Genomic DNA, 24034 nt, shown 5'->3' on the forward strand with positions numbered 1-24034 from the left:
GGAATGTATTAATTATGGAGGAATCACCATCCTTGATCAGTTCGTTGATCATCTTATTTCATCGGTCGTGTGTTCAAACGTTTTCAATCGTACCTCGGTATTAGGTTCACGGCAGCTGCATTATTGCACACATCAACTGACTTATGATAAAATCAATGGAAATCTTACCTGCTAAATCGCGAAACATACACGATCTCAGCCGTCTCGACCATGTGTTCTGACTGCCACCATCTGGTTACAGGAATTGTTGGTCGTTAACAATTTGTAGTGAGAAATTTGTTGGAATGTCTAATTTTAGAAGCGAAACTTTGAAAAGAAAAGTTCTTATTACATGAACATTTGAAGTGAGAAATGTGTAGGAGTGTCTAAATTTGAAGTGAAATTTTGAAGTGAGAAGTCGCACGAAATTTTGAAGTGAGAAATGTGTAGGAGTTTCTAAATATAGAAATGAAATTTTGAAGTGAGAAGTCGCGTTGAAATATTGAAGTAGGAAGTACGATGGCCCTCAGCGGCTTTCGTACTTCCATATCAGTCCGGGTCAGCTCCAAAATTGGAGCGCTATACCATAATATTTTCCCCCTCTCATTAGCCAATCAGCGGCCAGCGCGCCATCAGTAAAAATTGTATTTCCTGGCAACCTCCACATGCGTCCTTCGTTACGTACGCCATACTGTGTCGAACTCCCGCGCCGTATTCTGTCATAATGTCGAACAGTTGTGTGGCCACTCTGTCTAAACACAATTTCAAAATCGCGTACCAGTTTTATTCTGGCTAAGACAACCAAACCCCATATATCGCTGTGATTCCTAGACTCTGGCTTGAAGTCCTGCGAAATATAAATCGTGTACCTACACAGATCGTTCAGAATACCCCATTTGTGTCGGAGATGGCAGCGATACAAATTCTACCGTATGGGGAACAGTTGTGTGGCCACTCTGTCAACACATTTTCAAAATCGCGTACCATTTTTAGTCTGCGTTTGACAACTACAAAACAGGTATCGTTTTAAAGCTCTGACATTGCTCTTCTTTCTTGCAAAATGTTATACGCGTACCTACACAAATAACCTTTATAACAGTATTTCTAATAGAGATGACGAACATCCACAAAATGATTCTCGGTACTTGAGCGAAATCGATAAACTTGGGGTAGAAATGAATCGTCAATATTTCGAATATTTGTTCACTAATCGGACTCCTTGTTGGACATGACCTTCTGCAGAGAACATGGATTATGTTGACTGTCGAAATCGTCGATAAGACAGGGGCTTAATAAGCGGCCCAAAACTGCCGATCACACTTGGTGGGTAATTTGTGACCCAGCGTGACCTGTACTTTATTAATGATGTAATCTGGTCGATGATTGGCTGAATGCCGGAATACATTATCATAATGAGTCTCCAATTTTGGAGCTGACCCGGACTGTATATTACAATGTATTACTATATATCTATGCATGTGCAAGTACCATGAACTTCGATGTTGTCGCACAGAATGGTTAATTAAAGGAAACTACTCGAATGTATAATATGTTTTTGTAAAAATTTTTGCTATGATCATTTTCAATTTTTGATATTGTCATTCTTGAGAAAAGCTGGGTTTAGTTCATGAAAAACTTTAACATTCGGTTTTGAAATCAAGAATAGAAATCCGGGTCACTCATATCAGCAGAACCGAATTTTACAGTATTTAAGCTTACCGACATTTGCAGCTTTGGAGCTCCCTACCTGTGTTAACTCTATGATAAAAAATAATGTTTTGATTTTCACAAGACGGTGAAACTTTACTTACTGCAAGAGCTTCAAAATGAACCGTGACCCCAGAAGCGGATAAGCTTACTGTCCGAAAAGATTTGTTGAAATGAGAGTCCAAATATACCCTTGAAGCATTCTACCTTAAACCATTGACTCTCTTTTCAAACTGTGTCTGAAAGCTTGAGGAATTTGCATATTTTTGTTAACATGCCAGTAATCGATCACAAGTACATACGATTTAGAGTTCACTCATCTGACTTGTGGTTCCAAAGAGGCAGTCACCCAACGGATAACTGGGAAGTAAGCTACAGAAGAGGAGTTCAGTGTATCACTGCAAGATAAAAATTTACAAATTAAAAGTAGAAGAAATTGTATTTTACAAACATAACAATAAGGAAAAAAAACTCGAAAAGTTTAACAGTGGAAAACGCATTCCTCTTTTACCGAAAAAAATGGTACTGACGTCATTATAAAGATGCAATACACTGAGTAAACTTGGCAAAAAGCTACGGTCATGATGTGCTTCAAAAATTCATCGAAAAACCGATAGAAAGTTCATAAAATTTGAAGTGGCAATAGTGGATGGGACCAAAAGAGGGAGTTTAGGGAAGCTCATTGACACGACTTTTAATAAAATAAATGAACAGCCCTGTTTAACTCAAGCTAATTAGACTTTTATTGCCATCTTTTTACACTGTGTTGAATCACAGTCCCTTGGTGGGCTATTCAGCTCTGGGACTATTCGCCCCATAGACGAGTGTACAGAAGCGAGAAACAACCTTCTCGCTTCTGAACACTCGTCTATGGGGCAAATAGTCCCAGAGCTGAATAGCCCACCAAGGGACTGTGGTTGAATCAATCACACAGCACGGTAGAGTCATGGGCGCTCGTTAGCTGGATAGTCTCTTAGATTGATCGATTTTCGGCTCGATCTATCGATCCCATACTCAATCTGCCCGCCACTGCAACTAAGCATTAAGCAGTGGCTGACAGATCGAGTACAGTATCGATAGCTCGAGCCGAAAATCGATCGATTTATTTTAGCAGACCGTCACCCAGCTAACGAGCGGCTGTGGGTAGAGTGTCAAATCTTATTGTCCGGCACTGTCTTTCTCCCATCGACCCTTACCCGTAAAACGTTTGAGTTTTGCAGAAAATTCATTTCGTCTAACCGATTTTCAATCCATGGCAACTTAATCTGTCGCACAAAAAAACACAAACCGATTATCGCAGTTGTTGTTACGACAACTGGACAAGAGTGCTGGTTACGCGTAACAGATATCAGAATATGAATTGTGGTCGTAGGTGGCGCCACATTCAGCTGTCCCATGCTGAGTTAGACTCGGTTTCGGATTCGGTTTCGGATTCAGTTTCGGATTCGGTTTCGGATTCGAGTGACTGAAAGAAATTTTATATTTTCAGCCGATTTTGTTAAAATGTGGATTACTTTATTTTCACTTGGAATTTATTTTCTTTACTTTCCCTGGACCTTTTTTCAGCTAAAAGCAAATCAAATCAGACTAGACAAAGTGAAAATATATCACAGTGAAACAATGAAAATCTATTTTCAGCTGAAATAAATTACTGTCTGTTCTGTGCTGTTTTGTGTCTATGTTTACAACTATTGTCTTACGAATTCTGACCTAGTGTTATTGGATTATGGATTGGTATGATTGCGATTATTTTACAGTGAAAATAAAATGGTCCATAGTACTTCGGTATGTTGCAAAGATAAATACTTGTCGTCAAGAACAAGTTTTTAATGGGTTACCTGTCGGCATAAATTGTGTGCATCTATTTACAAAATAAAATAAAATGGTTAAAAAAATAGAAATTAGAGAAAACTTCAAAGCACTTTAATTCGAAATTGAAAGTAAGTGGAGGAAAACAACACTTACAAAAACATTTATACTTTAATTTGTTTATTTGTCACAATGTGTGTCACATGGTGTAATGCTAATGTGTTGTATTACTTTGATTTTTTGGTTGATGTTGATCAACATGTACTATACAAAACTCCCGGACTAAACTATCAGTTAATATGTTGTGTAATAAAGATTGCATTGAATGCATTTCTTTGAATTGTGCGTAGTTCTGTTAGCGTAAAGGTATACTGTCACCTGTTCCAATTTTGCCACAGTTACCATGGAAAGAGAAAATCTAACCAATCACAGATTTTAAGCGGGTGGCCGCTTTTTAAAAACAGCGCCCTCACATGGGCATTTTGAATACCAAGGAACGCCCCTTGGACCATATATGGGCATATTTAGATTACAGGTGACTGTATGTCTTTAAATAGTCCTAACTGCATAATGCTAATAATTGAGGTGGACACTTTTGACTTGTGTAGTCATGCACATGCACCATAGTTTCTTGCTCTACTGCCGAAAGTGTTTAGTATTTTTGAACTGTAAGCTTAGAAGTTATGGTTATGTGTGAAATATTTATGTCATGAAATACATGCTACAATTTATGCTGTGAAATATATATTACATATGCCGACCGGTTATCCATTAAAAACTTGTTCTTGATGACAAGTATTTATCTTTGCATACGGAAGTACTATGGTCCATTTTATTTTCACCGAAATTTATTTCAGCTGAAAATATTTTCATTGTTTCACTGTTATCTTATTTTCATTTTGTCTAGTCTGATTTTATTTTATTTTAGCTGAAAAAAAGGTCCAGCGAAAGTAACGAAAATAAATTCCAAGTGAAAAATAAAGTATTCCACATTTTAACGAAATCGGCTGAAAATATAAAATTTCTTTCAGTCACTCGAATCCGAAACCGAATCCGAAACTGAATCCGAAACCGAATCCGAAACCGAGTCTAACTTCAGCATCGTCCATCAGCAGATGTGCAACTGCAACGCCAACACTGCACTTGCCTCCCGGGACTTGCCTACAACAGGCCGTCGAACAGGTAGGTATGCCAACAGAAACGACAGTAATAGAAAATCGTCTCTCGATCTGTAGTTATGCATCCCTCAGTGTACTATTATCAATGCCTCCTTGGACGTTTTCTTTGTACGTCAACGATAGGCACACTAGGTCATGCAGATGCACTACACATGTACGATGATCACGGTCCCTCCCTCCTTTTGTGGAGGGACCGTGCAATGATGTAGCTCTACTACAGCTATTGGCAGACCTACACGACAACAACCTGAGTTGACTCGCCCACAGTCCCTGCACCACCTCTCATGAGACAGCTGAGCTTTGTAATCCCACCTCATCACAGATCTGTTGCGTTATTGATCTGACAACAGCAAAGTAATTTTGTGTTAGCAGGGGTCTGTTTTGGTGCGAAGTGTCTGGGAACCTGTGTAGCTGCAGTACAGTAGCTCGAAGTTTTGCCTGGGTATTTGGGTCGGACGGCAAAATCTGGTTTTGCCGTCCGACCCAAATACCCAGGCAAAACCTCGAGCTACTGTACTGCAGCTAGGGTCTGTGGTACGTACGTCCATGATGGTACATAGCGGTACGTCTGTTGTTTGTACATGCTGTGGATCATGTTGACAACACATTTTGGGGGAGGAATAGCCATTTCCATCTCACTTCCACTGCCTATGGCATCAATGTCACAAAATGTTCATCACCATGTTTGTTCATATGTGCACTAGTGATCATGCAAGCTGCATTCACAAATACTGGGGGGGGGGGGGATTCACGGGAAATTTGAAAATTCTTGGGATAGTAGAGATGAAACTTGGTTTATATATATATATATATATATATATATATAATATATATATATATATATATATATATATATATATATATATATATATATATATATATATATATATATATATATAATATATATATGTCCTTGTGGGAAATTACAGTGCTCGATGCTAAGCAGAGCATTATAAAGAATAACACAAATTACTTCAAGTACAAAGTATCGAAATCTGCTTCTTAAGTTTCATGCATCCCGCAATCTTCAGACAGAAGTCTTCTGTCTGAAGATTGCGGGATGCATGAAACTTAATTAACAGATTTCAATACTTTGTACTTGAAGTAATTTGTGTTATTTTATATATATATATATATATATATATATATATATATATATATATATATATATATATATATAATATATATATATTTATATTATTGTTGTGTTTGTGTGAACAGGTAAAGTGTATGCCAACGCTTTGTTGATCACTCTTTCAGCATTTTTCAATTGCACTGAACAATTTAGTTGCGTACCCATCAACATAAAAAAGTAATGTCCAAAGTAAAACTATATTTTTTGAAAAATTGAACAAACCACTTCTACAGCTTGATGGTGCCTAATAATTTAATGCGGCATGCAATGTCAGTTATCAATGTCTTTATATGACAAATTCTTGTTATATCTTTTCAAAATCAAAGTATTTTTGTCTCTGTACAGGTAACATAATCATGCAAAAGCCAGCACCTACCATGGCTGGCTTTGGACCACAAATACACTGGAATGCACTGGCATACAGTACGACAACTCTAGCCGCCACAATGATGAACTCTGTCTTTCAATTCTACTATGTCAAACTGTTCCTTAACCATTACAAGATCAGCCAGCAATGGTTCCAGTTGACTCAGGTACTGTACCTCATATGGAACGCTGTCAATGATCCACTGTTTGGCTATCTTCAAGATAATTCCAAGATGCGGATGTTTCAGGAGAGACGCCTGTCAATTCTCTATGGAGCACCTCTGTATGTCATAAGCTTCCTTTTGCCCTGGTTTCCATGGGAACAGTACGTGCCTGACCATTGGCTGATTGGTATACATCTCCTTGTCAGTCTCTGTTGCTATGACGCCATGTACACATTCGTATTACTGGCTCAGTGTGCAAGTTTCACGGAAATATCACAGCAGCATGAGGAACGGCTACGATTGGTCAGATACAGCCAGGTGGCATCTATTATTGGTTCAAGCGCTGTGCTGTGGGCTGAACTGGTGTCAAACAGCCTGGAGAATTTTCTCAATTTTCAATTTTACTGTGTGGGCATTGCTCTGCTGAGCTTACTATGTCTGCGGTACACGGGCAGGAACGTAAAACACACTACAAAGTAGAAATTCAGTCTGCAGACAAACTGAAAAAAGCAGATGACACTTCAAATATGAATCTGAGCATGTGGACCTTGACAAAGCAGATTGTCATCCAGAAAAATTTCATTCCTGTTTGTTGCCATGAATTTTTGCCAGGTTTTCCATCTTGCCTTCAGTAGCAACTTTCTTGCCATATTTGGAGATGCTCTGATACCCCAACAGGACCTGTCACCCCTTTTTAGAAAGTTCTTGTACGGCTCATCCTTCATTGTTCCACAGGTAAGACAGTCTGCGAAAGTCTTATGATGTTATGAGGTTATAATGGAAATACCAACACTGAAAGTCTTAGGGACGGACCATTAGATCTTGGGAGGGGGGTGGTCAAAAACAGAAAAAAAAATTTTCAGAGCAGAAAGTTAGGGAAAAAAAAATCTTCAAACTACTTTGCAAAATAAAAAATAAAATAAATAAGAAGACAAAGGCGTAAAAAAAAAATCTGCAAAAGTCTTTAAAATTTTGAATTTTTTTTAGATTTTACTGACAGAAAGCAACTTTCTGTATTTTAGTCCCCACGGACACCGTCCGGGGGGACTTATAGGTTTGGTCATGTCCGTGCGTGCGTCCGTGTGCGTGCGTCCGTGCGTGCGTGCGTGCGTGTGTGCGTCCGTCCGTCCGTTCACACAGATATCTCAGAGATGCAAGAAGCGATTTCATTCAAACTTGGTACAAGGATTACTTCATATGTCATACAGATGCACGTCGATTTGTTTTTGGATACGATCCAATATGGCCGCCAGGCGGCCATTTTATTACGATTTTTTCATGTACAGAGCCATAACTCAGACATGTTTCAACCAATTTATTCAAAGTTGGTACAAGGACATTGACCAGTGTCATAGATATGCACGTCAATTTTTTTTGTGATACAATCCAATATGGCCGCCAGGCGGCCATTTTATTACGATTTTTTCATGTACAGAGCCATAACTCAGACATGTTTCAACCAATTTTATTCAAAGTTGGTACAAGGACATTGACCAATGTCATAGATATGCACGTCAATTTGTTTTGTGATACGATCCAATATGGCTGCTGTGTGGCCATTTTGTTACGAGTTTTTCATATACAGAGGCATAACTCAGGCATATCTCAACCGATTTTATTCAAAGTTGGTACAAGGACATTGACCTATGTCATACATATGTACGTCGATTTTTCATGTGATACGATCCAATATGGTCGCTAGGCAGCCATTTTATTACGATGTTTTCATGTACAGAGCCATAACTCAGACATATTTCCACCAGTATCATTCAAAGTTGACATTGACCTATTTCATACATATGCTCGTCAATTTGTTTCACGTCATGTAGCAGTAACATGTCAATTATTGAAGTTTCGTAAGTAGGCTGATATGTCAAGAAATATGTACTGCATCAAATTCATGAAACTTTATACAGACGTTAACTGATGTTAAGCTCACAATGCTTTAACATTTATCAGTGTCATTTTAATTAATTTGTAATTGCATAAGTAATGAACTTTCCTAATTAGGGTGATATAGCCACAAATTAATACAACGTCAAATGTGATGCAATGTGATACAGATGTTGAGCTCATAGTGTTGTAAATACTGCATCAAACTTTATGAAATATGGTACCAGTGATAATCTGTTAAGTGTTAGAATTGTATGCAAAAATGTTTTGCAACATCCTGTTGATTAATTCCTAGTTGACTCATTTTATGAACTTTAGGATGGTGGCCTACATTGGTTTTATGTTTTCATCACCATGGAACTCATTCTTGGCCATTGAGCGCCATCTGTATCAAAGTATTTTATCACAGACCTAATTAATGAAGAGGACTCTATCCTCTCTGAGGACATGTAATCAAAGTACCCATTATAACAAGTGGGGACTGTGTCATCAATGATGACTTGTTTAGTACATCCTCCAGGCACATTTTTAATTTTAATTTATACATTTAGAGTGACTGCATCCCTTATACTGGAAGTTGTGATTATCTTATCTTTCAGGACTTTTGTATTCTGATCATTTGAAAATTATGAAATTATAGAGCCTGTTTTCTACTTGTTTCCTGCGTACAAACCAAGCAGGTGCACTAGGTAAAACATTGAAACTATGGTATGGTTGTCAAGACAGAAAGTTGTATTTGCCTTTTAAGATCAAGGTAAACAGATGCAGGCCACATCAGTTTCATTTTTTTCACAGCATTTTATTGCAATGATGAATGCAAGAATGGGTGAACAAGTAGAAACACGTCAATAATGATAAAACAACATATCAAGTCATTATGTATTATTTTGCTTTTAAAAAGGCATTTTCTCAAAAAACAGCCTCAAAAAACAACAGCAACACATGTTTTAACATTCAACAATACACTACGTAGAATGCCATCTATCCAACAAATCCCAACACAAAAACACACAAAAGGGTTGAACTTTGAAAGTTTCTCGATAGCAAATACTGAATAAATCTGCATGAATAATCGTTTTTGTGTAGCAAATTTCAAAGAAATTGGACAAGCCCTTTCAGAGAATACAGATGTTTTGACCATGAATGGCATAAATTGCCCTAAAAAGACAAATGTTGAAATTTCAACACATCTATACACATCCAATCAATTTGGACATGCTGCTACAGAGAAATAGATGTTTTGATCAAAAAAGGGCAACAATTGCTCTAAAAACACAAATATGCAAATTTAACTATATTATTTAGCTTATTTTAGCTTCTCAGCTTGTCAAAATCAATTGTAAATCATGAGATATGCATAATGTTTGGTGGGGTGAATGTAGGCATTTCACCACGCAGTAGAAAGGGAAGCCAGGAAACCAAAATAGTCAATTTTCAAAACTATAGGAAGCTACTGAGGAGCAAGAAGACCATGTTTCAGGGGAAGATGTGTAATCCGAAAAAAATGCTCCCAAAGTGCCACCAAATAACACCATTTTTATCTCTATTTTCAAAAGCTCCAACAGCAGGAGGGGGGACACCCCCCTCCTGACCTCCCCCGCAAAAATACTCCCCAAGTGCCACCAAATAACACCATTTTAATCTCTATTTTTCAAAAGCTCCAACAGCAGGAGGGGGACACCCCTCCTGACCACCCCCTGCAAAAATACTCCCCAAGTGCCACCAAATAACACCATTTTAATCTCTATTTTTCAAAAGCTCCAACAGCAGCAGGGGAAACACCCCTCTCCTGACCTCCCCCCCCCCTGACCGCTTGCGTGGCCGCTTGTGGTGCTTGCACCACATCTTTGCCCTCTTTATCTTCAGACAGCGATGAACTAAAAAAAAATTATAAATCTGAAAATTTACTCAAAAAAAAAAAATTTGCACAGCTAATCTCAATTTGAAAAAAAAAATTCAGAAATTTACAATAGTAAAAAAAATTTTTCACAATTTCATTGTGACCACCCCCCTCCCAAGGTCTAATGGTCCATCCCTTATCATATTGTTCTATATAGCATTACTGAAGAGTACTGTGGTCATACAAAGCCACATTACAATTTAACAGTACCCTAGGGGGTTGATTGATTTTCACAAAAGGCATGTCATGACAGTCATGAGGATGAAAATTCCTGTTCTTCGGCTGTGCCATATTTTTTTCAGCAACTTTCACAGAAGTCCATGAGTTAATATGGATCAAAGACTTTTAAAATTGAAATCTTGCAAAGTTTGTTTCTAACTTTCCTAATTGTCTTTTTTTCATGAAAGTCAGAAATTCTGAATCATTCAAAGTATATTAACACAGTTCTTTTTCACAACTCTCTCCCAAGGCACAGTATAGTTAAAAAATCTAAATTTGTGCTCTTACCTCCAGTACTAATTTTATAATTTTGGTCTCTGTACACTCAATTCCCAATTTGTCCACCATATCAACAACCTATCCATCAGTCTGCGGTCAGTAATGCAAATCAGCCTAATGAAGTGATCTCAATTTTATGTTTTATAGACCAGTGACTTTGCAATTGTACAGTTTTTGATGATAGAATGAATATACGAATCAGGGAATACATGAGCACCACACTATGATACAGGGGCACCGGAATCGGGTGTGCTTCAGCAGTGGGCCATTTCAATTGAACGTCAAATACAAAACCACACTGCTCAACCCTATAGTTCGTGAACTTGACAAGACTAATACTGGTAACACGGTAACCAAAAGGCATTTAAGGTAGTGACTCAGGTTCCTTTGTAAATTTAGCGATTTTGTGATTATTTCATATTCTGAACCCCTGAAATATGATCTTTTTATTAGAGAAAACTGTGAGGTAACATTGTACTGGAAATGTCTTAAATTTTAGTGAAAACACGGCCTTCTAACCACTGCGCGAGTTATTATTTTCTTTTTGTTTTAACGGTCCGGATTACTGTCAGCTTTATCGTTATACCTTGAGGAGATTATGTAAATTTTTACGCACCATGTTGCGCATGCGCGCACGTCTTCATAAGAGACGCTATCCAACCTATGGCTGATGACTGCCAGCAGTATAAGCAGTGTAGAAAACGCAAACGGGGGCCGAAGAAGCAAAATGGAAAGCTGATGGACGCGATGTTGTGTGTTGGCCGCTACAGCTAACACACAGCATCGTACGCAGGGCTAGCGAGAGAGTTGCCGACATCGACGGTTATTTACGAAAAGTGAATAAAAGACTGGCATTTTTGGAAGCGATCTAGCCCTGCGTACGATGCTGTGTGTTCCGCTACAGCTAATAGCCCCGCTCACCACACTATTAGCTGTAGCGGAACACACAGCATCGTACGCAGGGCTAGAAGCGATCTAGTAGCTGAGGTAGGCAGGGATACGACTTGGGCCCAAGAACGCTGAATTTCGACAGTAATTTGGCTTTTTACGTCAAGTCCCAAAATGGATTTGAAGTCACCGACCCTACGTACGCGTACGGGTCTTTGCAGGGCTGTGGTGAGCGGGGCGATTAGCTGTAGCGGAACACATAGCATCGTACGCCGGGCTATAGATTACACTGCCGTCCAAAGAGAATCTATTTAATCTTCACTGGAAAATATGGTTCTATAACAGCAGCCCATATCTTGGACTTAGTTTGTCCATGGATGTAGGAAGCATGGTTTGTCCAATTTGTCAATCCGACACTGTTATGTCGGTCTAGAGCACAGCAACGTACGCGAAACGTCGCTTCACGATCGTTGCCGGTCAATTTCTATCTGTGGTCAAGAGAGTGTCGCTGGGTGTCGCGATATGTCGCCGTTTCAATTTTACAATGAGTGAATCTGTCGAGTATCGCCTCAGTCGTTTATTTTAAGTCATGAAGAATCGCTTTTACGTGTAACTGAAGTTGATTTTGGTTTCATACCCGAGGCCATAATAGTACGTCACAGTGGAAAGCGAAATAGCGCACGAAAACCCGGTCATTTTTTATGGTAGCAAAAGGACTGCAGCAGATCACGTGTGAAAACCACAAAAACAAGTGCGACTTTCCCGCATTCCTTGAACTTCTCAACTACAGAATTTTTTAGAGCATCGAGAAGTTGGTCGTCTCATCTTCGAAAGCAAGCAAGCAAGCAAGTGACGTCTTGTACTATAGGCACAAAAATCGGCACTAAAATGAACTGGGCAACCATTTCACACTTGGTACGTGCATAAATTACGGGCTGTGAGACCGGAAGTCGAGCGCTTGCGAGAGAGCAAGCGCGCGTCGTCGGCAGAACGCAGACCTGTAAACCATTCCGGCTGTATGATTTTTTAAACTTTTCTCGTCTTGTAACCAGACTCTAACCGTTACCAAACAGTGTACAGTTAATATAATTATAAGCTAGATACGTATTTGACAAACAGATTATGCCCTGAATTATCTTTCTAGTGTTTATCGTGTAAATAGTACCCACCGCTTACGCTGACCAGCCTCACGTTTCTACGCACAATTTTCATCATTTTTAGGCGAACTAATGTTTAGGACTTGTCAGAAATTCTCTAACCTGATGCCCAATATTTAACCTAGACCCAGATCGAATGATTTTTTTTTGAAACGCACAAAAATCCGACTTTTTCGGCGATTTTGTGTGAAAAATGGGACGTTTACACAAATCGTCGATTTTCTCAGTTCCGATTTTTGCTATGTATGCGCACCTTCAAATGAGTGTAAGTCGGCGACGCGTGGGCGGATTTCCCCGATTTTTCGCATGCTAACACTTCATGAATAGACCTGAAAAACCGTCTTGTCTTAGATTTTGATAAACCCCCTGAAGTGACGATAACTTGACAAACGTGAACAAAAGCCGATAATTTATGCGAAAATCCGACAGTTCACACTTCGAAGGCTCACTGTGCAGAAACAAAAGCGAATTTCAAAAATCCAAAACACGGTTTTTCCCCCTGTATATGCAGCTGTCTAGTGCCGTTAACAGATCACTTAGGGGTGCTGCCAATTCTTACTTATACTCTTTTAAGTGAAAAAATTCAAAATCACATGTTTTTGACTTAAACAAACATACCAATGCATGTTTTGACAACTAAACAAAATTTTTACCTTCTTCAAATATAGACCTATTAGAAAATGTACCACATGTTGGGTGTGAGACCCTGTTTTCTATGTGAAACTTTTGATTGAAAATATGTGTCAACGAAACTGAGTCACTACCTTAAACATTTCAAAGTTACATCACCATTTCTGCTTTTTTAAAGTTGTCCAGACCAGCAATTTTTAAAAACTGTGATTTTCTTCATCCATAACCCAAGGTATTGGTGCTTCTCAACAGCAAGACAGTAGAGCGATTTGGATCTTATAAAGTTATCCTTGGGTCGTTTTGTGTCAAGTTCTGTACAGCAACATGTATGTTCATCATTGGAAGATCACATACCTGGCTTCTATCATTCTTCTTTCTAGTGGATGTGTAAGTTATTCGTGTGCTGAGTCACTATGGTTGACAAGACAGGAGAAAAGTGTACAAAAATTGCCACTGTTCTTGTATTTGCATTAAATATTTATGATGTTCAACATTTAAATATATGAATTTATATTTGCATGGAATGGACATGGTGATAATATAGAAGTGTAACAAGCCTTGTACTTTGACCAAAGAGCGTTGGAAAATAAATTCCACAGAAATAATTTTTATCTGTTGAATGAATACAGAACACTTGTGAAATTTCATTTGAACATGTATGTTATGCAGAGATGGCATCAATGCATGGCTGCATCATGTATGGTTAAATTTTCTGAGGTCCTGACATCAACAATTTTTGCCTTTTACTTTTGTGTCATTGACTGCTGGATGTCACAAATGAAATAGGGATGAGGTATACAGTTGAACTGACCAACATCGACTGATCACGTTTTCCATGATCCTTTTTCGTGTTCACTGTTCTGTCACAAATATTTATCCCTCATGTGATTCCTGTCTTTTAACAGTGTAAATTCTCTGTATCTCCTGTACAGGAGTCTACCCATGGCAACTTTTCAGTTTTTCAATATATGTGTGTCTGATGTCATTGATGATGATGTGGCCAAAAACAACAGAAAGTAAGTCCCCTTTTTATCAGAATTTATGTATTTATTCTACAGTGTATCATCAGATTTTGAGTTATTTTTCCATCATTGCTTTCTTAGCTATGCTGTCAGCTTATCATTGTTCTGCAGAAGGAAAACAATAGTTTTGATGACAGTGAAATATTTAAGCAATAAAACACACCCAGCGATGGTATCCCACAAGATTTTGACCAGTTTACGATATATATGCACGAGCGATATTGAGTGCATATATGAAGTGAACTTGTCAAAATCGAGCAGTATACCGTCATTTGGTGTGATTTATTGCTATTATATCATAACAGTATATTGAAATTCTGCTGTGGAAGGTCATAAACGGATTTTTGCTCAAGCTGAGAGCTCGCGAGAATGCCAGCTGTGGTATATCGCTAATATACCACGGTTCTTTTCGTGTCTCAACCAATCAGATCGCTGCATTTGGGCCATCAATATACTGGTATGATATAATAACAAATAATTGATAATTTATGAGACCAAGTGTCTAGATCTACTACCAGACGTGCACAGACTGAAAGATTTCTGCAAGAAGATTTCATCCATCTAGAACTTTCCCAGTTTTCCCACAATGCATTGCTGTCGCTGTGTCACACTGAAAACAACAAAAACATACTGATTTGTGTTGTACAACGGGTTGTTATAGAAGAATGACACAAATATGCAATTCCTAAAAATTGCCTCACATATTTTGTGTCCATCGGCGTCAGGGTGTAACCTTCCATAGTGTTGTATGAGTAACATATACTGTGCGTATACCCTTTGGTTAAAAAGTTCCTTTAGTATTAAACGCATGCTTTATATACCTTCATGTGCAATGCATCATGGACTTGGTAACAGGGCGACCATAGATCTTTCCTGACATTGAGATATAACCTTGTCTGTCCTTGGCAGTAGGTTACCATCGTTTGACATGGTATTCATGCAATCAAAAACCATGACAAACCTTTTTATTTTGGTTCCTGTACAAATTTGAGATTTTTCTTGCCACTGGGAGTGATATGTCAGTAACACAAATTTTATTCACTCCATATTATGTCTTCTGCAACACACATATAAACATAGTGTCTGCAATGTGGCATCACCCTGCATGCGTTTGTTGTTGTTTCAGATCTCCACTGTCATCTATGATTTACGGGACCAATGCATTATTCACAAAGCCTGCCCAGTCCATAGCACCGATATTGGTAGTCAACGTACTCAATTCGTACAACTACAAACAAGCTGTCACTGATGGTCGCGTGACCAATGCCTCTCCAGAACTGCTAGGTGCCATCTTTGCGTTGGTGTGTTTGGTACCAGCAGCCCTTGGCTTGTTTCAGGTCCTTGTATGGTCTCAGTACACTTTGAGGGACAGTCATCTATCGGTGCCTAAACACACGGAAAGTTGAGTTGCAAACTTCCAACTTCAGCCAAAAGTTGTAACTTTTGTGGGAAATGAAGGAGAATTTTGGACCTACACAAACTCTTTCAAGTGAGGAATCCCTGATAAGGTTAATATGAGCCTATTCATAGAGTTCGTTTAAAGCTATTAAGGTAGTATGGGCCTTAGAAGTGGAAGACACTTTTGCTACATCTTTCCTGAATGAAACTTTCAACCATTCTCTTACCATATCAAGAATAAAAATCAGGGGTCACTGTGCAAAGTTTGGTACTAAAAACAAATTTCTTGACTATACCTATATTTGAAATTCAAAATGGTCGCCATTCCTGTGTTATTAATTCTATGGTGAAATATAAAGATTTTCGAAAAACTTAGCAAATGAAAATGTTTCTTTTTCAAAGAGTTTTAAAATAAGCCCCCGCAAGTGTTGACCAGAAACGTACCGTAAAAATTTTAAAGTCCAAATGTGTGTCCCTGAGGTGCATTCTACCTTAAGGTAGTATGCACCTCGAAAGTGAAAGACTTAAACTTTGCTCTAACTTTCCTCAAGGAATCTTTCAACCATTCTCTTTCAAAATCAAGAATAAAAATAGGGGGTCACCGCACAAATTTTGGTACTACAGAAACAAATTACCCAAGATTTACCGATATTAGAAATTCAAAATGGCCGCCATCCCTGTGTTAACTCTATGGAGAAAAATAAAATTTTCGAATTTCGAAAAACTAAGCCGGTGACAAGTTTTCTTTTACCAAGAGCTTTAAAATGAACCCCTACATGTGGTATATTAGAAGAGAATAGTAAAAGTTTGAGAGTTTGAATGTCTGTCCCCGAGGTGCGTTTTACCTTAATGGAAATGTCAACAATCCTGTTGCAAGTACATACCTATTCTCGCTTGATAATGACGTGCTATTTCAGGATCTGCATACTGAAGCAACACTCACTATTTTTTACTAACCTGCATAAATGCCTTGGGTCCAGAGCATAAAATATTCGTCAGAAATTTGGGTGGACCGTTACCTGAACTCCATCCTTTACATGTTCAAAAATGGTCAGCTGTTGTAGGCAGCTGTTTTAGATGTGATAGACTTTACATTTGAAAATTGTCTTAAGGTGAAGTACTACGAATTACGTCAAATTAAGTTGTGGTGTCATTTTCTTGAAACTTTGCACAAATATTCTTGGAAGTTGTGCAAGTGCAAAAATAAAATAAAAAATGGGGGTCACCATGCTCGTTTCCACGGAAACAGACGTTAAAATGGCGTCGTAAGAAATAAATAAAAATGATATAATTCACTTAAACTAAAGAAAGCAATTATAAAAAGCTTAGCAAATGAGTTAATTTTAATAAATACCAAGACTTAAGATCCATATCTATCGAATGTATAGTTTTCATGATGTTTGTAAAGAAATTTTTACATAAGTATCGATTACAAAATGACAATATCGAAATAATATCACTACATAATTTTCGAACTTTCTTCCTGTCGCTTTGAATGGTGTCATTTTGACCAAACTTGGCGAATAAAATCCTGACATAATACCATTTAGTTTACACTTTTAATAAAAGGGTGTCACCACGCTACTTTTTACAATATCTCCAGGTGAATGGGTAATATGCGCCATGTAAATGGGAGAGAAATGTTAATTTTTCGCTCATATTGAATAAAAACCAGCTTTCTAGGGGGTCAAAATATGACAAGGTTATAGGTCACATGTATTTCTAAGAGACTGGGTCAAAAAATTAGGTAAAAGTGCAATTTCAACAATGACAGGTGATGTTAAATACATGCTACAAAATAACCCATTTGCGGCAGGCTGGAGTTAAATCTGCGCAGAAACGTTCTAAAGCGCGTGCGCGTCCGAATTCGTCGCCCTTTACCTTAACCCTTTCACCACCGTGGTTTTCCCCAATCCATTGTTTTCTATGGTAAAGTTGGAACTGTATACAGGGAACTGGGGGTGAAAGGGTTAAGTTAAATTTTGTCAGTGAAGAAAGGAAACTGCCATGCAGAGGGCCAAGATAATGTGTTGTCAGTTGTACATATTATCCTCAACATATTGGCAATATTTTAATGTGTAAAAATTATGACCTTAGACTTATCTAAAGTCTCTTGATTGCTCAAAAAACTATTTATTAAGGATGAGGAATATTTTAATTAATATATCGTACAGTATACGTAAATACCCCAGTATTCTAAATGACTTATACAGGGTTAACCATGGAATTGGTTCCTGAGTTGAAATAGCAATTACCAGTATCAGGTCTTTCAGGGATAATTTCATCAAGTGTTGCTTTTTATGAGAACAAAATACTATACTGATATGGTCACAATAAAACATCTTTGGAAAATCTTATTCCAGATGCCTAAGTTCACTTCTTTCTGGGTTCAACATGTTGGAGCAAATCAGCAATTTTTTATACGTTGTGTCTTTTTGTGTGTGTTGGATTACAGCCACCATGTTTTAAAACTAGTTCACAGAATTCTATAGAAAGTAACTCCAGGACCTGTAACCTATTTACAAGTAAACATAAGCATTTTCCACACAGCAGAACTATGAGTTTTGAATATTACTAAATAACACATAAGGATACAAGCTTGAGCAGGTGTCATGAAAATGGCGTATTGAGTTGACAAATGATGAATTGGAACATTCCTGTTAATATTGATATATTAAAAGTGCAAGCATGTGAAAGATTTCAATATTTAATGTTACAATTTGTGACCAGATACTTGGGCTCTGTAGTATCAGATCTATTGCATGTAATGGCATTCTACTGCCCATGGTCAAGGTACAACCTGTGTTGTGTGATTGTAACATATTCTGTTTATGAAGACTGAATTGAACAACACTGAGGAATATGAGGTTCATTACAGCCACAGTACAATTCAACATTGTTCTAGGGAGACTTTTTGTAAACATCGCCAGCAGCAGAATGATTGACCTGCTGTGCAGCATGCTCGGAAGGTTATATCTGATTGGTTGATTGTCACTATTCACAGCAACTTAGAGAGTCTTTTTGTGTTATTTAATTTTAACGGTAAGATTCAGCCACCCAATTGGATATCAGCTTCTGAGACACTGCACATCAGCCCTTATTGATCGGTGGCCAGGAAAGTTTCATTCAGAAAATGATAATCCTCATTTATGGATAGGGTAAACCTGACACGGGAAAGGTGAATTTGTTCAGTGTCCAGGTAGAAATGAAGAAACTGTGGACACCTCAAGTATACAAATGATGGTTATATCCACATGTATTGGAGAATGCACTGAAGATGTCACTCAGAGAAGTGTTGCCATGTCCACAAAGAAATGATTGATGTGTTGTTGACTTTGAACCAAGACTTGAAGTCAGCTTTGCATGCAGGTAATAACTGAGGCTGTCTGTCAATGGACATTCAATAATTTCAATCAGATGAGCACAGCATACAAGCTTATGTATATCATGCAAGAGTGTGCATATCATATGAGCTTGTGCATATAAGCTTCTGCACATCATATTAGCTTGTGCATAAAATCATTCTGTCTGCTCTTTAAAAGTTACAAGAATTTCCATTTCGCTGGATTGAGTCAATGATTTATAGTTTCCATGACACTGACCTTGTCATAGCTAATTCCTGGTATACAGGTTCAATCACTCTAGCAGGGCACACAGACACCCATACACATGTACCATAATGCAAAGACAAGGACATGAATTCGAGGTATTGTGCTTATATTGTATTTTATACCACGAATGGCCATGTGACCCTTTGTCCTGGACGTGCATATAATTGTGAAAACCAACTGCAGCCGTTTTGTTCTCATGCAAATTAGTAAACCGCCACACTTTTATTCATATGTAAATTAGTAAACCCAACACTTTTCTGAATAGAAGTGTTGGGTTTACTAATTTACATATGAATAAAAAGTGTGGCGGTTTACTAATTTGCATACATTACATCCCTCACCCAAATAACTCTGACAATACACCAAAATATATTGTGCAAATTGCAATTTTATATAATGTAACATTCAATTATCACATAGTTATGGTCACTGTTTTTGAACCTTTCTGTATTGATATACAAATATCATCGGATGCACATTTGTCACCGTCTCCCGATACTTGAGCTTCTACTGAGGCTGTGTCTTTAGGTTGGCGAGATATTACGGCCACATTTGTGGCGGAGGCGGCGGCGAAGGCGAAGGCAGCATCTTCGTCATCGGCGTTGGGTCGGGGGCTTTGGTGGTTGTAATGCATCAGATACATTCTTCTGTAGGGAGCTGCAAGTGCGTTTGTAAGCGCGGAGACCGTCGTCTGATCTATGACCAGTTCTTTCTTTTATCAGTTGTTCATCAAACCCCTGCTTGTATAGAGAAGTTGCTGCTGTAACCTGAAGAATATAATGAAAGGGATGTCTCAGTGTATAAGCATATATAGGCAAACCTTAAATAGAGAAATCAATTTATGACTATCATATGTTGAGAATTGTTGAATGAAACATCTAAAAATTTGCAGAAACACTTGCAATAAAATGCAGAAATTTACCTTGCCAGAATGCCCAGTGTGGTATCCATCTATGCCAGCAATCTCACACATTTTCTTTGTATACTGTCGGATTGTGTTAATCCCAATCTTCTGGGAAGAGAACTTTATGGCATTGGTAGTTGTCTTCTTTGGTAGTGGCCGACGGTAGAATGCACCTTTACTTGGAATTAATCCCAAGTAATTCTTTAGCAGCTTCACTACACAGCGTGGATTCGATGGATCACTATATTGGCGGATATTCTTGTATGGTACTTTGCGGGAATTGTAAAAACCACCTTGATTATTTTTGCATGGTCGTCCATGGAATTCGACAAATTCTCCTTCTTTATCCGTTCCAAACACAAACTGTTCTGCCTGTAAATTGTTGTGCTCGTCCGATGCTCTCAAAGCGAAAACCTTTGAGACGTAAAAATACACAGCATAACTCAAGTTCTGGGCGTTGTCGATGGAGAAAACCTTGTCCCATAATTGTCCTTCATCCTCCCGAGTAAACGGTTGGGCCTGTCTTTTTTCCACACCTATGCCACTCCTGTCTGTCTTTTTCATGACGCCGTCTATTGTATGGTGGAAGTCTTGGAACTCTCCACGATTGGTATCCATGAAAGCCAGATCTGGACGGCGACATTCATCTCGCAAATACCGTTGTATACCACTGCACAACACTCTCAGGCTTTGGGAAGGATATTGTGAGCCGCATTGTTGGCGAACTTCAACAACAAAACGGCACAACCAAAAACATAACTCACTTGCCTCAATATCTCTGGTAAGAGCAGGCACGAGTGTATACATTTCACTGCTTTTCACTCCTGAATTTGTAATGCGTTGGTTTCTGTTTCGACCCCAGGAATCCCATACGTTGACGCCCCAATTAGTAGACTTGGTTGTATTTCTTGGTACACGTGAACGCTGTATTTCAGCTAATTCCTCTGCACCCACAGGCTCGGCAAAACGTGACAGCTCTTGTGCTTTCGTAAGTTTGAAATCTTCCTGCAAGTCTTGTTCAACAGAGGCAGTGGCGGTATCAAACTTGAAAAGGTCAAATTGGGAAACGTACCGCTCGATGTCGCTATCATATTCGCCTTCTGAAATGTCAGAGAAGCTGTCCGTCACGTCCATCCTCCACGAGGGCTTGACACAAATGAACTTCCACGTGTACAAATAATTAATTCAACCAGGTGTGAATGTTTCAAAATGGGCCAATCAGAGCACATCATTGCCTAGAACGCACATGGTTTCTCATCAAACCACCGCTGATTCATATGTAAATAGGTATCGATCATCGTTTACTTCATGGCCGTTCAGTACTCGCATTGATAAGGATCAATTTTATTTCAAAATTCGTTATATTTCGTGGTATAAGTCGGAAATACCACTCGTTGTTGTGGGTTTACAATGGAAACCGTACAGTTTCGGTCAGAAGCTTGTAAACGTCACTCGGCCTACGGCCTCGTGACGTTTACACGCTTCTGACCGAAACTGTACGGTTTCCATTGTAAACCCACTCCAACTCGTGGTATTTCCTATATTTATTCATGTAGATGTGAAGGTTTGTTGTCTATAATACAATTACTGGGTAAAACCCAGGCAAAAATAGAAACATAAACTTAGGGAACATATGGTGTATAGTACAGTATGTCTTTCACTTTACTACAGGTACAAAATATTCATTTTCATCTAGAAAAATAAACTACATTTATATTTAAACAATTTCTCAACATCAAAACACTAGGAACTTCCTTGGACATAACATGCTCAGCTACATACATTTAGAATATTTGATATAAATATGGAAGATTGTTTATTGAAGATTTACACTATACGTTTATACACAGGTATATTACATATCATACATATTTTGCATATTTATAAAATTTTACAGTTAAAGCCAATTTTATTGGTGAATTAAGGATTTGCATGAAATACATCAATCTAATATTATCTTCATGTAAGGGTTGTTCTTTATCAACTGTTCTCTTCATTTCCAGGGTTTTCTTTGAAGGGATGTTAAAAATTATTCATTTAAAAAAAAAACAATTATAGAAATTTTAGATATAACTTGCTGAGGATAAGGTTACCCATTAAATTGCACCTACAGTTATTTACTCATTTGCATAGATACTACTTGCCTATAGTTATAAATTTACATAACAATAGGCTGAACTGTTTACTAATTTGCATAGATACACCACTGGCTTTATTTACCTAATTTGCATAGATACCATACTTTGCTCATTGTCATTCCAGTGACCAAGCTTTGCTGTAGATAGTAACAACTATCAAATCTTCATACCACTGAATTGTTATGTCATTCCAACCCATTTCTGAACTTTATGTAAGGGTATGGTTATGACAGGAAACACTGGGATCAAATAGAATATTTCAGGCTGTAAGGTTATGAAACACAATTGCTAAAAGTTATCTCACTGCGAATGTTTTACAGTATCTCATCACTTAGGGATGCATCTTGTTATACAGCCCACACATACCGCTATTAGTGCAAGATGCGAGGTATAATGATATTCAAATATGTAGATTACATTAATGAGCATTGTTTCGGTATTAAAATTCTATGCTAATGACCCTTAATCAATGTGGAATATTCATGTACCTCGGATCTTGCATTGTATACACATACCGGCATGATGTAGTTCAGTCACTATTTGTGCAGATTTCACCATTCACCATGGCTTTGTTGTATGTATCTTCTATTCTGAAGATGTTGGGATGCACAAGGTGCTGTATGCTAAAAGTATTACAAACACTGCTGCTGGATTTTGTCAGGCCTATACTGGAGGTACAAAAATTAATATTACAACACAAGGTATTTGTTGCATGATTATGTCTGAGTGCAAGACAACAGGTTGGCGAAGATTTGTTATCAAGGTGTTAACAGGTTTGAAATATTAGCATAATGACTTACCGGTACTAAATTAATATTAATTTTTGTATCAATCAGGACAAAATCTACCAGCCACTTTTGGCATATATGCTAAATTGAAAACAATGGCAAAGGAAAACAAGACTTTATATCAAAAAGATCTCGCTAAATGCAGACGGAGACATGCCAAATGCATTCTCTATGTAAGGAAGATAAATCTGATCACTTTATGGTAAGATTTGATTGCAATGAGGGTTTTGCAAGACCAGAAGATTGATATTTCACAATTGACAACATGGCAGTAAGGACCTTTCTGCCAGACATAGAAATTAATTTCATTAAAAAAACCTGTGACAATTGTATTTCATTTAGGAAAATCCTGGCAGAAATACATTTTTCAAAATACAATACAACACTGTCAGGAGAAATTGTCTGTTTCATCGAAATCTATTCTTATTTTAATTGATTAAACTGATTGCAATAGATGTGCAGCAGGCTCTAAGGCTAACACTAAAGTTTAATACACAGCTGGCCAATATAATAAATACATGGTTTAAAGACCAAATAATGAAATATTTCAATGGTTGTCAAGTGGTTAGTAATTTCTACACTGAATGGATACATGTTGATTGAAGAAAATAATGAAGTTGATAAGGCTGTAATGAACATGATCATATGGTGCACTGGCTTTTACTAGGTCTATGAGGAATAACTTACAAGGTTAAAGGTGAACTTCAAAGCCTTAAAAAATGTTTTTCTTTCTACTTTTCACCATAATGTGTTAATATTGAAATGGTGAAGTGCCTAGGAAGGTGACTTTGTGAGCTGAGTTGTTTAAGAATGAATTAACATTTTAAGTTAAATCTAGCAAAACTAAAGTTAATGAATTTAAAAAAAAA

The 24034-nt window shown here is 37.8% G+C and overlaps 2 protein-coding genes across 2 annotated transcripts in view; one reads left to right on the forward strand and one right to left on the reverse strand.

Annotated features, from left to right (window-relative positions):
* LOC139118622 (uncharacterized symporter sll1374-like) overlaps nucleotides 1-18081 on the forward strand; it is a 44543-nt gene extending 26462 nt beyond the window's left edge. Inside the window, exons 5-9 of the mRNA XM_070682036.1 lie at nucleotides 4527-4677; nucleotides 6154-7073; nucleotides 13537-13691; nucleotides 14237-14320; nucleotides 15453-18081. Coding sequence (XP_070538137.1) covers nucleotides 4527-4677; nucleotides 6154-6818 — 816 coding nt within the window. The 3' untranslated portion in view covers nucleotides 6819-7073; nucleotides 13537-13691; nucleotides 14237-14320; nucleotides 15453-18081. The remainder of the gene's footprint in view (nucleotides 1-4526; nucleotides 4678-6153; nucleotides 7074-13536; nucleotides 13692-14236; nucleotides 14321-15452) is intronic.
* Nucleotides 18082-19928: 1847 nt separating this feature from the next.
* Nucleotides 19929-23946, reverse strand: LOC139118996 (uncharacterized protein KIAA1958-like). Its single transcript, XM_070682606.1, has 2 exons — nucleotides 20258-23946; nucleotides 19929-20102 (listed from the first exon to the last, which is right to left on the reverse strand). Exons 1-2 carry the CDS (start codon nucleotides 21371-21373, stop codon nucleotides 19929-19931), a joined length of 1290 nt encoding a protein of 429 aa, XP_070538707.1. The 5' UTR covers nucleotides 21374-23946.
* Between the last annotated feature and the right edge of the window lie 88 nt (nucleotides 23947-24034).

This window comes from Ptychodera flava, chromosome 19 (genome assembly GCF_041260155.1).
Source record: "Ptychodera flava strain L36383 chromosome 19, AS_Pfla_20210202, whole genome shotgun sequence".
In the NCBI taxonomy this organism is placed as follows: Eukaryota; Metazoa; Hemichordata; class Enteropneusta; family Ptychoderidae; genus Ptychodera; species Ptychodera flava.

Bases quoted from the DNA above. Each gene is read 5' to 3' on its own strand.
- LOC139118996 (XM_070682606.1), bottom strand. From the start codon at position 21,373: ATGGACGTGACGGACAGCTTCTCTGACATTTCAGAAGGCGAATATGAT. The intron at 20,103-20,257 runs GTAAATTTCTGC...TATATTCTTCAG, and splicing joins ACACTGGGCATTCTGGCAAG to GTTACAGCAGCAACTTCTCT.